The sequence below is a fragment of the Sycon ciliatum genome, chromosome 6 (genome assembly GCF_964019385.1).
Source record: "Sycon ciliatum chromosome 6, ocSycCili1.1, whole genome shotgun sequence".
Classification (NCBI taxonomy): Eukaryota; Metazoa; Porifera; class Calcarea; order Leucosolenida; family Sycettidae; genus Sycon; species Sycon ciliatum.
The window spans coordinates 14546056-14560127 of record NC_088648.1 but is presented as its reverse complement, the minus strand read 5'-3'; the positions used below and the strand labels follow the sequence as shown (position 1 = coordinate 14560127).

The 14072-nt window shown below is 47.9% G+C and overlaps 2 protein-coding genes and 3 non-coding genes across 5 annotated transcripts in view; 4 read left to right on the top strand and 1 right to left on the bottom strand.

Annotated features, from left to right (window-relative positions):
* LOC135820065 (uncharacterized) overlaps positions 1–4012 on the top strand; it is a 52390-nt gene extending 48378 nt beyond the window's left edge. Inside the window, exon 20 of the mRNA XM_065333370.1 lies at positions 3516–4012. Coding sequence (XP_065189442.1) covers positions 3516–3593 — 78 coding nt within the window. The 3' untranslated portion in view covers positions 3594–4012. The remainder of the gene's footprint in view (positions 1–3515) is intronic.
* Positions 715–837, top strand: LOC135820328 (U5 spliceosomal RNA). The gene has a single exon (XR_010554058.1). It is a non-coding gene; the product is annotated as a U5 spliceosomal RNA (small nuclear RNA).
* LOC135820326 (U1 spliceosomal RNA) lies at positions 1938–2100 on the top strand. The gene has a single exon (XR_010554056.1). It is a non-coding gene; the product is annotated as a U1 spliceosomal RNA (small nuclear RNA).
* Positions 2856–2995, top strand: LOC135820377 (U4 spliceosomal RNA). Its single transcript, XR_010554102.1, has one exon. It is a non-coding gene; the product is annotated as a U4 spliceosomal RNA (small nuclear RNA).
* A 925-nt stretch (positions 4013–4937) lies between the features above and the next one.
* LOC135819444 (DNA-directed RNA polymerase III subunit RPC7-like) lies at positions 4938–13232 on the bottom strand. The gene is made up of 7 exons (XM_065332654.1): positions 12966–13232; positions 12310–12439; positions 8983–9054; positions 8693–8752; positions 8241–8323; positions 6535–6639; positions 4938–5409 (listed from the first exon to the last, which is right to left on the bottom strand). The coding sequence occupies exons 1-7, from the start codon at positions 13089–13091 to the stop codon at positions 5323–5325; spliced, it is 663 nt and encodes a 220-aa protein (XP_065188726.1). The 5' UTR covers positions 13092–13232; the 3' UTR covers positions 4938–5322.
* Between the last annotated feature and the right edge of the window lie 840 nt (positions 13233–14072).

The following is a 14072-nucleotide window of genomic DNA, read 5'->3' as shown; positions in this document are numbered from 1 at the left end:
AGTGCATATCATAGAAGCCGGTCTTGTATAGATGCCTGTTTTGAATACAGGCCTGACTTCGGTGTTGATCGCATGCGTAGGACCACCTGGTTCGAACAGAAGCCTGACTTGAATGGAAGCCTAGCACGGACGTCGGCTTCTACAAGAATGTATCACGAAATTCGCTATATCCGAGTTTGTTATAGTGGAGTCGCCTGTAGCTGAAGTGGGGAGTGTTTTCATATGGACCGTGAAGCTGCTACCCAGGGGAAAAGTGAATTCACGTGGAGACACCGTAGGGTTTGAAGAAGGGCATGTTTCGTGTCAATTCCCCGGGGGATGATTTGAAGCAGCCTTGCAGAACAGAACTCAGCGGGCAACATCTTACCCGCTCAGCCTGAAGATTCCTGTTTCCAGATAATTACCGTGTTTCGATCATTCTGTGCTGATTAAGACACGTTTTTCGTTTTAGGCAGGACTGCATGTGCTGGTTTCCTTATATGAAATGGCATGTGGCTGAAACCATGGAGACGAGTTTGCTGGCCGGCAAGGATGTGACCACATAAATACTTGATACGCTGGGTTATTTTAGAAAGCCGGACTACACTTGTGAGTAAGATGTATGATTGCATTCTCCAGTCTAGTAGGATATCTGGGGGCCAAACCCATTCCGTAACTACTGGCACTACAGCACAGCATGTAATAAAATAGCTTGTCTGGGATTTAGAGAAATTCATACTCTGGTTTACCTTCAACCACGAATAAATCTTTCGCCTTTTACTAAAGATTTCTGTGGAGGTGGACAATGAAGGAGTCTTCAAATGAATTTTTCTTTAGTCCTTGCTCATTGAGCAGGGCTCGATAATTATCAAAATGAAGTATAACTGTCCCGTGGCTTTGTCCGTGCCGTTTTCAATGAACTAGTTTGCCCCACAGGAGGAACTTCGGTTGTGCGAATCCATGGGCCCCGGAAATATAAATAGTACGGGATGAGAGAGAGCTGTAGCAACACGTTTGCTAAGGTCTTGAAATCTACAAACAAAATAATCTTGAACTTTGCCGGTACAACTTTGTTGCAGAAAAGGTCGAAATCGCACGCCGAATCGCTTGTTGCATCGCGAAATTTGAGCCAAGCTCAACTTTTGCGTTGACCTTGCTTGATATTCTGCGGATGGGTGTGATTTGGGGATTTCGCGGCCGTCGCATTGCGCATCGCATCGCAAAAATGCTTCTGTGAATCCCGCTTTATGTGCAAATTAAAACATCGCATGGAAGCTTTGGGGATTCGCATGGAATTGATCAACGTTCAACAACTTCTACGACTAGGGATGCTCATCACATTTCCCACGGCAGGAGCATGCGATTCAAATGCTTCAGCTCGCTTGCATTTTAGATTATGTGTGGTATGCAGGATTTTGCTGGTATGTGCATAGAAGACTCTTGGTGCGACATGAAGAAAAACATTTCGCTCAATGCTCATGGCATCGCAGAATTGGTATTGTGCATCGAGCTTGATGGCTGGATGGTGACTTGCGCGCGCGCGTGTGTGTGTGTGTGTGTGTGTGTGTGTGTGTGTGTGTGTGTGTGTGTGTGTGTGTGTGTGTGTGTGTGTGTGTGTGTGTGTGTGTGTGTGTGTGTGTGTGTATGCAATAGGACAGGCTTACAATGGACTTGTATAATTATACTGTGTTCGTTTGATGGAAGTGAATGGAATCATTAACACTGTGACAATTGTATGGGTTGCTATGGAGATGGTATCGAATAATTCGCTGTAGAGGAGAGGGAATGGCAGGATCAGGGGGAGGTATTGACTGGTGGAGTGGCTGTTGCTACCTAGCTTTGACCTGTATTCGTGTCGTGAGCATAAGAAGAGAGTGGGAGCCTGATGGAGGTGTCGTGATGATTGCCACTGTAGTGGGTAGCAGTTCTTAGCTGTAGTAGGAAAGAAGTGTAAAGTCATACTTACCTGGCACAGGGGACGCCGTGATCAAGACGGCGGCTCCCTCAGGATGAGGCCCCTCCATTGCACTCCGTTGGGGCTGAGGCTTGCGATTTCCCCAAACGTGGGAAACTCGGGTGCACAATTTATGGTAGTGGGGGTTTGCGTTCGCGCAGCCCCTGCACTAAATGAATGGAAAGAAAAGACTGAAGTTTTCCTCTTACCAATTTAGCCAATACCAAAGAGTATCAGGAGTGTGGAACTCTGCATATGGGGTCTCCGACGGCGAAAACTCACATCACGTGTCTCAGATACGTTCGTACTACGTACAAACGAAGGATAGCGTGCACGCAATCCAAATATCTGCCATGATCATGCTGGGGATTTGCATGCATGCAATGAGTTTCTGTCAGAGAGCGCTTTATTATTATTCCGCTGCTCGCTAAAAAGGGGCTGGAAACGTACGACTGCGACACTGCACCACGTGATGTGAGTTTTCGCCGTCGGCGTACACCATAGAAAGGGTATCAGGAGTTGCTCACTCTTGGGGGGTTATATACTCTTGCCAATACTAAGGCATTTGGACAAACAGAACTTGGATCTTTGTCAGGAGCATGTGCATGACTACATTCAGGTACTGACTGACATGCAAGCCTTGTTCAAGAAGGTGGTCATGACAGGCTGAGTTGCGGATTTGGATGGGGAGCATTGTCACATATCTTGGTATAAGGTGATAACAGACAGTTGCCATGGCAATATTCTGCGGGAAGTTCCGCTGGTGTGGTACAAGCCAGCAGTGCCTTGAAGCTGTATTCTTCAAAGGTGAAGAACAGTAGGTTGACAGGCGAGCGTTGAAGTCATTTTCAGAATGCTTTTGCGATGAGTGGCACTGTGTCCTGTTGAGGTATATTCATTTGGAGATGATGGTTTAGAAATCAGCTTTGCGCAGTGGCAGTACCATAGCCAATGAGGTCCAACCGAGGCGTGGTTATTGCTAGTTGAAAACTTTTCCCAATATCCCGCATTGACGACTTGAAACATAGTCGGCTTTGCAATTTTTGAAGGCTCATCCGTGAGCCAACTTCCAAATCCAAAAAAGAAATTTAGACATAGACACACAGAAACTGCCCAAACTCACACCCCAAATACACCCACATACATCCCCTGGCGGCAGACAGATGGAATGCTCTTCCCACTGACTGCCGTCAGGCCCCGTCTCTTAATCTGTATGTAAACATGGCAAAAATTCACCTAGGGTTCCCAGTAAAAAGGCAACGCCTGTTGGGTCTCCCCTAGTAAAATTAATCTACTTCTACTACTACCACATACACACCTAAACAAATGAATAGAGAGGTTAAGATGCACGTTATTTCTGACGTGACTCGAAAGTTCAGCTCGCGTTATTTGCTCGCACGTCGAAAAATCAACGCGAGTGACCTGCTGCTCACGTCGAAATTTGGAGTTTTACGCCAAATTTGACGTGAAATTGCGCGTCACGTCGGAAACAACGTGCATCTTAACCTCTCTAATGTGGCACTGAGCACTGAGACCCACTATGAGCCGTTGGTGTCTTTGTTGCTTTCTGCTGTTCCTGTAGATTCTTCACCATCTTGTAGCTGACAGCGGAGGCAAAGAGGCGAAAGTGGTATGCAAGGTTTCAAGTGCAAGTGCCTGATTTCCCAACGGTTGACCTTTTAGCACGACTGGCCAACCTGGGGTTTTGCCGGGCTTATGACGCCAATCACCATCATGCAAATAATACAACTTCGCTCTGCGTGTTGAATCTAGTGGCAAGAGAACAGTGTCTGAATCGGATATAACTACTTGCTTGCTTTTTGTTTAGCATGCATGGATGTTGCTGCTCGATACTGCGAGAGCTGCTAACGTTGCATGCTCTACACACTAGAGGATCCTGGCTTGGGTGTCAACTGCATGTAGGACTGAGGAAGTGTTGTTGGATGGCTGGAACTGTGGCACTGGCATGTTCCTCTCCACCTGTATGCGTGTGCGTAATTTCTTTTGAAGGACTTGAAATTAAAATGGTCATAATTATTGTCTGCATGTCTTGTACGATACTCAGTTTATGATCAGAGAGTCACATTGTACTGCGGTGGCCCGTAAAACTGGACCTCATCAATAACAACAGAGGTGCATTCACTATAGCAGAGTTCCTAGCGTTGCGATGCTTGTGGGGGCAGCTGATAATTCGAAACAGAATTTAGCCGGGGCCCAGAGCGCCAACTCTCCTGTAGTGTCGAGGAGCATTCCTGGACTGTGAGTTGGTGGCCTCCGTAGCTTGAAGCCTGCATGCTGAGTGCAATCATGGACACCTCAGACATGTTGTTCCGTGGAAACCTCTGTTTTAGAACTACGTACACAATGTGGCAATCTGCAGTTAGAAGTGAAGTGATGCGCACACAACCCTATGGGCATGATCGACTACACTGTAACAGTAGCAGAGTTGTATGTCTATGCAACCAACTAAATATTCGACAAGCAGATTCTACCATGGCTTGCACAGGGAGGCGAGTGAAGCCCAAAGTTGAGGAAAAAGCAAGCCCTTCTGAGATAGTCCCTCATAGAGGACTTGAACTCAAATTCTCAAAGTACTGCTGTGGACATTGAAATCCGAGCAGAAATCAAACGACCACGAGCATTGCGGGTCCATTTTTACAGTGCGTGCGTGAACACACACACACAGTGCATGTACGCGCAACACACACACACACACACAGTGCATGTACGCGCTAGAAGCAGTAATGGCACCAGCCCCGGTCATTCCACCGGATTTCAATGTCCACAACAACAGCAAGAACTCGTGATTAGTCTTCACGGTATCGCACTCGTCACCGACAGCTCATAATCCACGTCACACGCACACACACACACACACCTACACACACACACACACACACACACACACACACACACACACACACACACACACACACACACACACACACACACACACACACACACACACACACACACACACACCTACAACACAGCAACAGCGAAATAAAGAGTGGTGAATGTCACAAGTGACAATGGTCATGTATACAGCATAAGCTTCAAGGCAGGATGGACACAAATACAACTGATTCATCACGATAACAAGTTACAAGCACAACCATTCTCATAATTATGGAGTACTGAGTGAAGTAAGTACAGGTTATATCAAGAAACTACTATATACTAGGTCAACGGCACAGGAGGGTAAAACACAAACACACGCTTCAAAAGATTGTCCATCGCCAGCAATGGACAAAAAAAGAGGAGTTAAAACGTAGAGTCCACTACGTATGATACACCCGGCCCTGAGCACCAGTGGCATGTACCCTGGTTGAGGAGGCGATCAGAACCATGGATGAGTATTGCGAGTAGATGACCCGTAGCGCAGCTTACTAGAACTCTGGTTCATCCATGGCATCCTCGTCTTCGAAACCGTAGTCCTCGCCAGGATCAAAGTACGTGGCGTTGTAGTCCGTGTTCTGTCGGGAATCGCACATGCAATGAACACACACAGACGCACACACACACACATATATTATATATATACAGTCGTCCCTCTCTAATCCGGCACTTTATAATCCAGCACCCTCGATAAACCGGCACAATTTTCAGTAGCCAAATGTCCTCTTCATGCACATTGCAGCAGTAGATCAGATTTGTTAATCCAGCACCCTCCCTAATCCAGCAGATTTTCGTGGCACAAATGGTGCCGGATTATAGAGGGACCACTGTATATAGACAGAGGTCCACAGACACACAAACAGACACACACACACACACACGCATAGACAGAGGTGCGCGTTCACACACAGACACACAAACACGAGCACATGGCAACGGCCCCAGATGTTGAAGAAAGTACATGTACTGGTAAGTGTGTGATCGAGCACGACAACATGCATATATCACCACTTGAAGCCACTGGCATAATTGCAAGGGCTAACCATTACAGGTGAAGCCGGTGGTCAATGACTGCAGGGTGACCATTGCACACAGTCAACACATTCAATGGCAAAAAAAGTGCTGGTACAGACCAGGGGATCGCTCAACCAGGTTTCACAAGTAAGTTAGTGAAGATGCGCATAAACACGAACTGCACCGGGTCTAAGCCAGCAGCCACGGGACCGGTATATTGCGGTCTGAACCACAGGTGGTCCCCGAAAGCAGGGTGACCAATAAACACACACACAGTCAACATATTCCCTAACACAAAATGGAGGCCGTGCAGACCAGGTGAGCGCTTAGCCAGTCTTGAACAGTATGCCAAGCAAGATTCAAAATATGCCGGGATTCGACCACGACACACCCACCCACCCACCCACCCACCCACACACGCACACTCACACACACTCACACACACACACACACACACACACACACACACACACACACACACACACACACACACACACACACACACACACACCATGTACCATGTACCATGTATACGCCCGTCGCAAGAGAAGCACGCAAATCTGCAAATGCACTGGATGTGCACCCACCCACCCACCCACGCACACCCACACACGCAAATCCACAGAAGCACAGCACGCAAACAAGTGGCCGCAGAAGATGTGCATGCACATTGCTGCGTTGGTACAGACCTCTTCCATGTCTTCCTCGTTGTAATAGTCATCGTCCACTGCATCATCATCTTCGTCTTCTTTGTCCTCTGTGTTGTCATCCTCCTTTTCTTTAGCTTCCAGCATCTACACAACATGCACACAGACACAGACACACAGACATGGATGTAAGCTGTGGCGAGTGCTGTGACCCAGACCATGCAACCTCCCCCTCCCCCCCCCCCCCCCCCCCCCCACTCCTTCACACCCACACCCACCCACACCCACTGTACATGTACTTCTATGTGCTCACTGCCAGAAACTGGTCATGCTAGTCTCCCTCACGGGGAACGAGACTCAAATGGAATCTTGGAAAGATGACTCCGTTGGCTTTTGAAAAGCCCAACGACCAACACCCCTGAAATCCCCGGACTCATGGTGGACATGCAAATGATCTCACGTATGAGCTCACCACACGCAGAAAGTAGGTGAGTACACGCACCCGAACACACACACCCACACCCACACAAAGTACAGTAAAACCTGCTCTAACGGACACCCTTGGCGCAGCGGAAACTGTCCTGATATGACAGGATTCCGCTTGATTCGGGGATGCAAGTTCGATCCACAGCACGCCGGTGCATGAACATTTTGTCCGGTCAATACAGGACCCTCCTTGGCACAGTGTCAGGTCAATACAGGACCCTGCTTGGCACAGTGTCTGGTCGATACAGGACTCTGCTTGGCACAGTGTCCGGTCAATACAGGACCCTGCTTGGCACGGCGTCCGGTCAATACAGGACCCTGCTTGGCACAGTGTCCGGTCAATACAGGACCTTGCTTGGCACAGTGTCCGGTCAACACAGGACCCTGCTTGGCACAGTGTCCGGTCAATACAGCACCCTGCTTGGCACAGTGTTCGGTCAATACAGGACCCTGCTTGGCACAGTGTCCGGTCAATACAGGACCCTGCTTGGCACAGTGTCCGGTCAATACAGGACCCTGCTTGGCACAGTGTCCGGTCAATACAGGACCCTGCTTGGCACAGTGTCCGGTCAATACAGGACCTTGCTTGGCACAGTGTCCGGTCAATACAGGACCCTGCTTGGCACAGTGTCCGGTCAACACAGGACCCTGCTTGGCACAGTGTCCGGTCAATACAGGACCCTGCTTGGCACAGTGTCCGGTCAATACAGGACCCTGCTTGGCACAGTGTCCGGTCAATACAGAACCCTGCTTGGCACAGTGTCCGGTCAATACAGGACCCTGCTTGGCACAGTGTCCGGTCAATACAGGACCCTGCTTGGCACAGTGTCCGGTCAATACAGGACCCTGCTTGGCACAGTGTCCGGTCAATACAGGACCCTGCTTGGCACAGTGTCCGGTCGATACAGGACCCTGCTTGGCACAGTGTCCGGTCAATACAGGACCCTGCTTGGCACAGTGTTCGGTCAATACAGGACCCTGCTTGGCACAGTGTCCGGTCAATACAGGACCCTGCTTGGCACAGTGTCCGGTCAATACAGGACCCTGCTTGGCACAGTGTCCGGTCAATACAGGACCCTGCTTGGCACAGTGTCCGGTCGATACAGGACCCTGCTTGGCACAGTGTCCGGTCAATACAGGACCCTGCTTGGCACAGTGTCCGGTCACACACGTGTCACTGTATTCACCATTGAACTAAAGTGGAAGAGTGATCAGCAAACAGCACAGACACGACAAAAACGCTGCCATATAAGCACACTCACTTCTAACGTCTTTTTCACATCAACGTTGCCCGTTCTTTTGCGATTAGCGGCCAAATTCGGTCGCATGCTCTTGCTCACTTGAGCTAAATGGGGCCAAACAACAAAGCAACAAAATAAGAAATTAAGAAACAATAACATTTAATCATCCTGCACTTGAAAGCTGACATGCAAGTACACAGAGAGTAACTGTTTGCATGATCAGCTGATAAGTTCCAACTGAACTTTTCAGCTGATCATGGCAGATACGACGCCTAGACAGTGCGCACACTGGCCTTCATCGTAATGCAAATAGTTGTGAGCACGTCATGTGAGTTTCTGCCATCGCAAAAAAAACCCTATGCAGAGTTGCCCACTCCGTAGGGGTGGGGGCTATACTCTTGGCTATACTGAGAAATGATGCGCAGAGACATCCAAACCAATAAGAAATTGATCTCTCCAACAATCGGACTAACCTCCTCCAGGGCGACGAGAGCGAACCTTGATGCGCAACTCGGCTGGCATTTTAGACCAGTCTAGAGATCAAGCAAACACAGGTATGTAGAGTAGTAAGCAATGATCATCAATCAACCAACGGCTGAGAGAGAGAGAGAGAGAGAGAGAGAGAGAGAGAGAGAGAGAGAGAGAGGGAGAGAGAAAGAGAGAGGGAAAGAGAGAGAGAGAAAGAGAGAGAGAGAACGAGTGAGAGAAAGAGTGAGAGAAAGAGTGAGAGAAAGAGAGAGAGAGATAGGAGGTTGACTCTTACTTGGTGTCCAGCCAATGGTGTTATCAGTGACATGAGATACCTCACGGTAACGGTCAGTGTACCGATCAACTCCTGCAAAACAAATGCAAGCAAAGAAACACAGCATTTGCAGAAGACGTATACATTTTTGTGTTGAGAGACAGTTTGAGAATTTTGAGCTCCGATGGAGAGGCCAGTGGCACACTTCCCCTGCGACCGGAAGACGCCTCATCTGGTTATTGCGAAAGCACTAGTCCTTGCTGGACATTCCCTGAAGGAGGTACTGCAAATCGACCTCCACAGGAGACCTGGCACTTGTGTCCTCACCGTCAGCAATGCTCCCCTGCGTGACGAGCTGGTTGACACTGGCGTGGTCGTCGACGGCAACACGGTGAGTGTACTACCGAGAGACGGCTCTGTTGCCGCTGTGACAGTGAATGTGTCCGGCTGCGAGCCTACTCTACATGACGGGCACATTTGCTCTGCCCATGGGGAATTTGGAAGCTTAACTTAGTTGACGAGGTGCAAAGAGAATCCATTTTTCATGATGGCGTGAAAATTCTCACCTGGGTTCGCCGAGTGAGCATGGTTTTGAAAACCCCGTACGGTGCAGAATACGCACGGGAAACAGTACTATCGGTAGTACTAGTAGTGTGAAAGAAGTATTGTACATACCACCACGGACAGCCCCAGACATGTTTCAAGTGCATGGCCAAGGACCATGTAGCACGGACTGTCCCCGCGCCAAGGTCACTGGGAACCGTACATATGGCCTCCGCTGTTCATATGCGGCACCACAGGCACTCCCGCATCACACCTCCGCACACACCCTCCTGCTGAAATTGAACACATACAGAGTATCCGAGATATTCAGGCAGAAGTTTACCGTTCTTGTCTGGAGGTCTCGCAATTTCTGATCTGCAAGCTCGCCTAGTTCCTTCGTCAGTAGGCCCAACTAGGTTGCACTCCACCATGGGTCTGCGCCAACCGCCAGTTTGCACCAGGTTCGGCAAGGGTTGCCTCGCGTTCCGGGGCGCCCAACTGTGGAACACCTTACCCAGCGATATACGTGCCATCTTCACGCTCCGCCAATTCTGGGCCAGCAAGATCCCGCACACCCTTAGTACCTAGAGTATCAAACGTCCTGTTTGATGATCCGCTGGCTTAGTAGATTCTCTTCACCTCTATCCTTATTACATCCCTCCCCAGTTTCATTAATTTACTGCTTTCTATCTGCGCCTTGATCCTTGAAGGGTGGTGGCGTTCCTACGGATGCGGAAAGCCTGGCTTCCAGCCGAGTCTCACGCGAACCGTGAACTTTTTTTCCTTTTTTTCTATCTGCACTCGCCACCTCTTCACTGGGCAGATCAGCCCGTTTGGTTTGCGAATTAAAATAACCACTACGACAACAACAATAAAGTTAAACCCCTACATGCAATCATACTGGTACAGTGGTCCCTCCATAATCCGGCAGCATTTGTGCCACGGCAATTCTGCTGGATTAGGGAGGCTGCTGGATTAACAAATCTGATTTTCTGCTGCAATGTACATGAAGAGGACTTTTTGGCTACTGAAAATTGTGCTGGTTTATCGAGGGTGCTGGATTAGAGAGGGACGACTGTACAATCTACATGTGATAAGTACTAGTAACACGCCCACGGTAAGTCTGACTTCTGCAATAAGTCACACACCTGTGATAACTGGTACCGTATGTCATTAAAGTCACGGCCGTATACTCGAAACACCGCTGCTCTCCTGGCTATTTTATACGCAAACTGACTCGCCCACTACGCCATGCCATGAGAGTCAAAGTTCATATAGAAATTTCAATCTAAATCTACTTGTTCACACCTTCCTGCTGGGCTGTAAGTTTATTAGCATAGTACTTATTCCTTCATTTTTACAAAACATACTTCAAATGTCATTTCATTTATGAAGCCCATGGCTTTATAACTGAGACTGGCTTTATAATCGAATACACCGCCATGGCTTTAATGGTGCGGACATACGGTAAGTAACATATCCATGATAAGTCACACACGCATGAAAAGTCATGCAATTCGAGTACTGAATGTGTAAGAACAGCATAACCTGTTGTCTGATGATTGGTTTTTGGCATGAAACTCTGAGTAGCAACGAAAACAGCCCTATTTTACTTCCTTTTGTGTACCTCTTGCGTACTATGCTCTGCCCATTTCGGGCATTTGAGCACGATTGCAGGTTAAGGCGCACTGCCTCTGTGTACAGTAGAACCTGTAACGAAAGACCACCGTGACTAGAGACCAGCCTGGTACTACAGACCACTTCACCAGGTACGGACGGTCTCACATTCATTATGGTTGTGCAATGCAAACTTCTAACTAAGGACCACCTGCCACAAGAGACCGCTTTCTCTGGCCCCAAGGGGTGGTCGTTAGTTACAGGTTTTACTGTAATATTAATCAAGAGTAACATTGTCTGTGCAATCACACTGCCACCTCTGCCTATAATAACATTAGTGATTTAGTATGTCTGCCAATCGTAACACTGCTAGCTCTCTGCCTATCAAACTGACACAAGCTTTATAGCCAGCATCACTGACGACCAAGCATTCATCTACTGTAAGTCTACAAATTTTCTGCCCATTCAAATTTCGGCCTCCCGGGGCTAAAGCACATTTCGGCCGCATTAAATTTTCGGCCTGTACTGCTGCTGCCCGGATACACTGTCACACTGAACCTTGCAAAACAAAATTTCGGCTGCAGCAAAATTTCGGCCTTCTATGACCAGGCCGACAATAGCCGAAAATAAATACCGTTAAGTCTTGTATAAAAGCCGCGGCTTCTACGACTTTCTTCGTGAAATTTTGCAGGCTTCTATATGAGACAGGCTTCTATACAAGACAGGTATTTCTATGTATGTCAACACTAAAACCAGGCTTATGTGTGATTTGATGGGCCCAAAATTCCGGCTTCTATTCAAGTGCGGCTTTTATACAAGACTTTACGGTATGCGCCGGATATTTGTTGATTTACACTAGCCAGAAGAAGTCCAGAAGTAAGTTTCAAATCAAAAATATAATGTAGCCTGGAACCAACACTGGTGGCAAGCACACCAACACACCTTCAAGCACTCAAACCAAAATATGGCAACATGCACGACCCCTTTCCGGCACAAGCGCACCCAGAAACTGACCTAGCTGCCACACACACACACACGTACACACACACACACACACACACACATACACACACACGCACACACACACACACACACACACACACACACACACTAGTTACATTTGCAAGTTGAAAGAAACAAACCACAAAAGAGTGCAAGTCTATCTAGTAAATCTATGCTCCCACTAACCCTTTTTCTCAGCTGGTTTTCGGATGTAATACGGCTGTTTGCGGCAAGCTAGGCGGAAGTGCTGAGCGAACGTCGCACATGCAGAGCGCTCCTTGTCAGGCTCCATTGGTAAGGCATTGAACTCACGAGGCTAGTAATGAGTGAGTGAGTGTGGTGCATGAGCGAGAGAGAGAGAGAGAGAGAGAGAGGGGGGGGGGGGCAGAATAGATACAATTAGCACAAGGCAGACATTGACGAATCCATGTACAACATGCAGCTCACACTACAGACTTATCTCCCCTCTCTTGAGAGATTCACACATAGCTTCACTCGTTGGGGCAATGATTGTGATTGTGGACTTGCACATCAACAGTGTGCTACATTGTATATGTAGGTGCAGATTGATGGTGGCAATGTGGGGAGATAAACACAGCTGCAGCTGCGTTTTCAAATTCTCTTTACAATCCATTGGCATTGTGGAAAACTCCGGTGCAGTGCATGTTTGCTAACGCACATATTATGTGTGCGTGTGTGTGTGTGTGTGTGTGTGTGTGCGTGTGTGTATGTATGTATGTGTGTGTGTGCGTGTGGTGTGTGTGTGTGGCGTGCGCGCGCGTGTGTGTGTGTGTGTGTGCGTGTGAGTGTTTTTCACTCAGCAAATAGGAATAGCTACGTACCGGGTAGAGTGGAGGAGGCTGCATGAGACCAGCAAGTCCAGCAAGCTCACCACGGCCTAATCCCAGGGTATCCGCGATCGCTGCCATGGGAGTACCGCGTCCGCGGCCTCGACCTCGGCCTGCCATGACGGCACCAAGATGAAGTTCACACTAATAATCCGCTACAAACAACAAGAGTAAGTCGGAACCCATACTACATTGTACTCAAGTAGCAAGTTGTTACAGTTTTCCTCTTTGAAATTAATTATAGTATATACAGCTAAACAGCTTTGGAAGTTTTAGCACTGAATGCAATGAAGGTCGAAGGAAAAGCTACACAACAGTACTTCGGGAATGAAAAATATAGTCAGAAAAAATCCTGCTGACGAATGACGGCATTTTTTGAAAAAATGCTTGACACCATTCGCCATATTGGTATCCATGGTGCGTTCCGATCCTTATCGATCGAGGCCAGGGAGTCGTCAAATACCGGGAGTGGAAACGCCGTTAATCTTGATTATCCATGCTCGCCTCGCGCAAAATTTTTGCGGTGCCTTGAGTACCTCAGCGTCGTCAAATGCAATTTAGAGTAGCCTTGAGTATTTTTTTGGAGAAAGCGTCCATCAGAACGTGTATACAGAGATATTTGCAGTGGTCTGCTCGTTTACTAGTAGGAGGACACCTAATTTATCGGTAGGCGTTATCGCAGTGTTGCGATGTATGACTGGAGGCCCGATTCACGCGCGGATAGTGACGTGACTTTTGATGTAATTTATCGAGGAAAATAGCTCAGCCTCAGTAATCAAAGCCACTTGGTTCGACCCACGAAAAAACTTCTCGTAACCATTGTCCTTTTCATATACGTGCTACCTGTGAATTTTCTCGGTGTAAGATGGTATGCCACTGACTTTTTGAGGGACCCTTCGTTTCTAAAACATTATTGATTTTTAAATCACGACAACATTATTATAAAGTCAAGGAATTTCTCTTGTTTTCTTCTTCAGTGTAAGAGAACATCACCGCTTTCAGTACGTCTCATGTCAAGAGGAAGCATGACAACGTATATGCACCACCAACACTGAGAATCCAATTACAGATTTGGCCGATTGTGGCGAGTATCACAGAATT

Coding starts and splice junctions, on each gene's coding strand:
- LOC135819444 (XM_065332654.1), bottom strand. CDS start 13,091: ATGGCAGGCCGAGGTCGAGGCCGCGGACGCGGTACTCCCATGGCAGCG. Junction 6,640..8,240: donor ATGTGAAAAAGACGTTAGAA/GTGAGTGTGCTT, acceptor CATGTTGTGTAG/ATGCTGGAAGCTAAAGAAAA. Junction 5,410..6,534: donor ACGAGGAAGACATGGAAGAG/GTCTGTACCAAC, acceptor GATTCCCGACAG/AACACGGACTACAACGCCAC.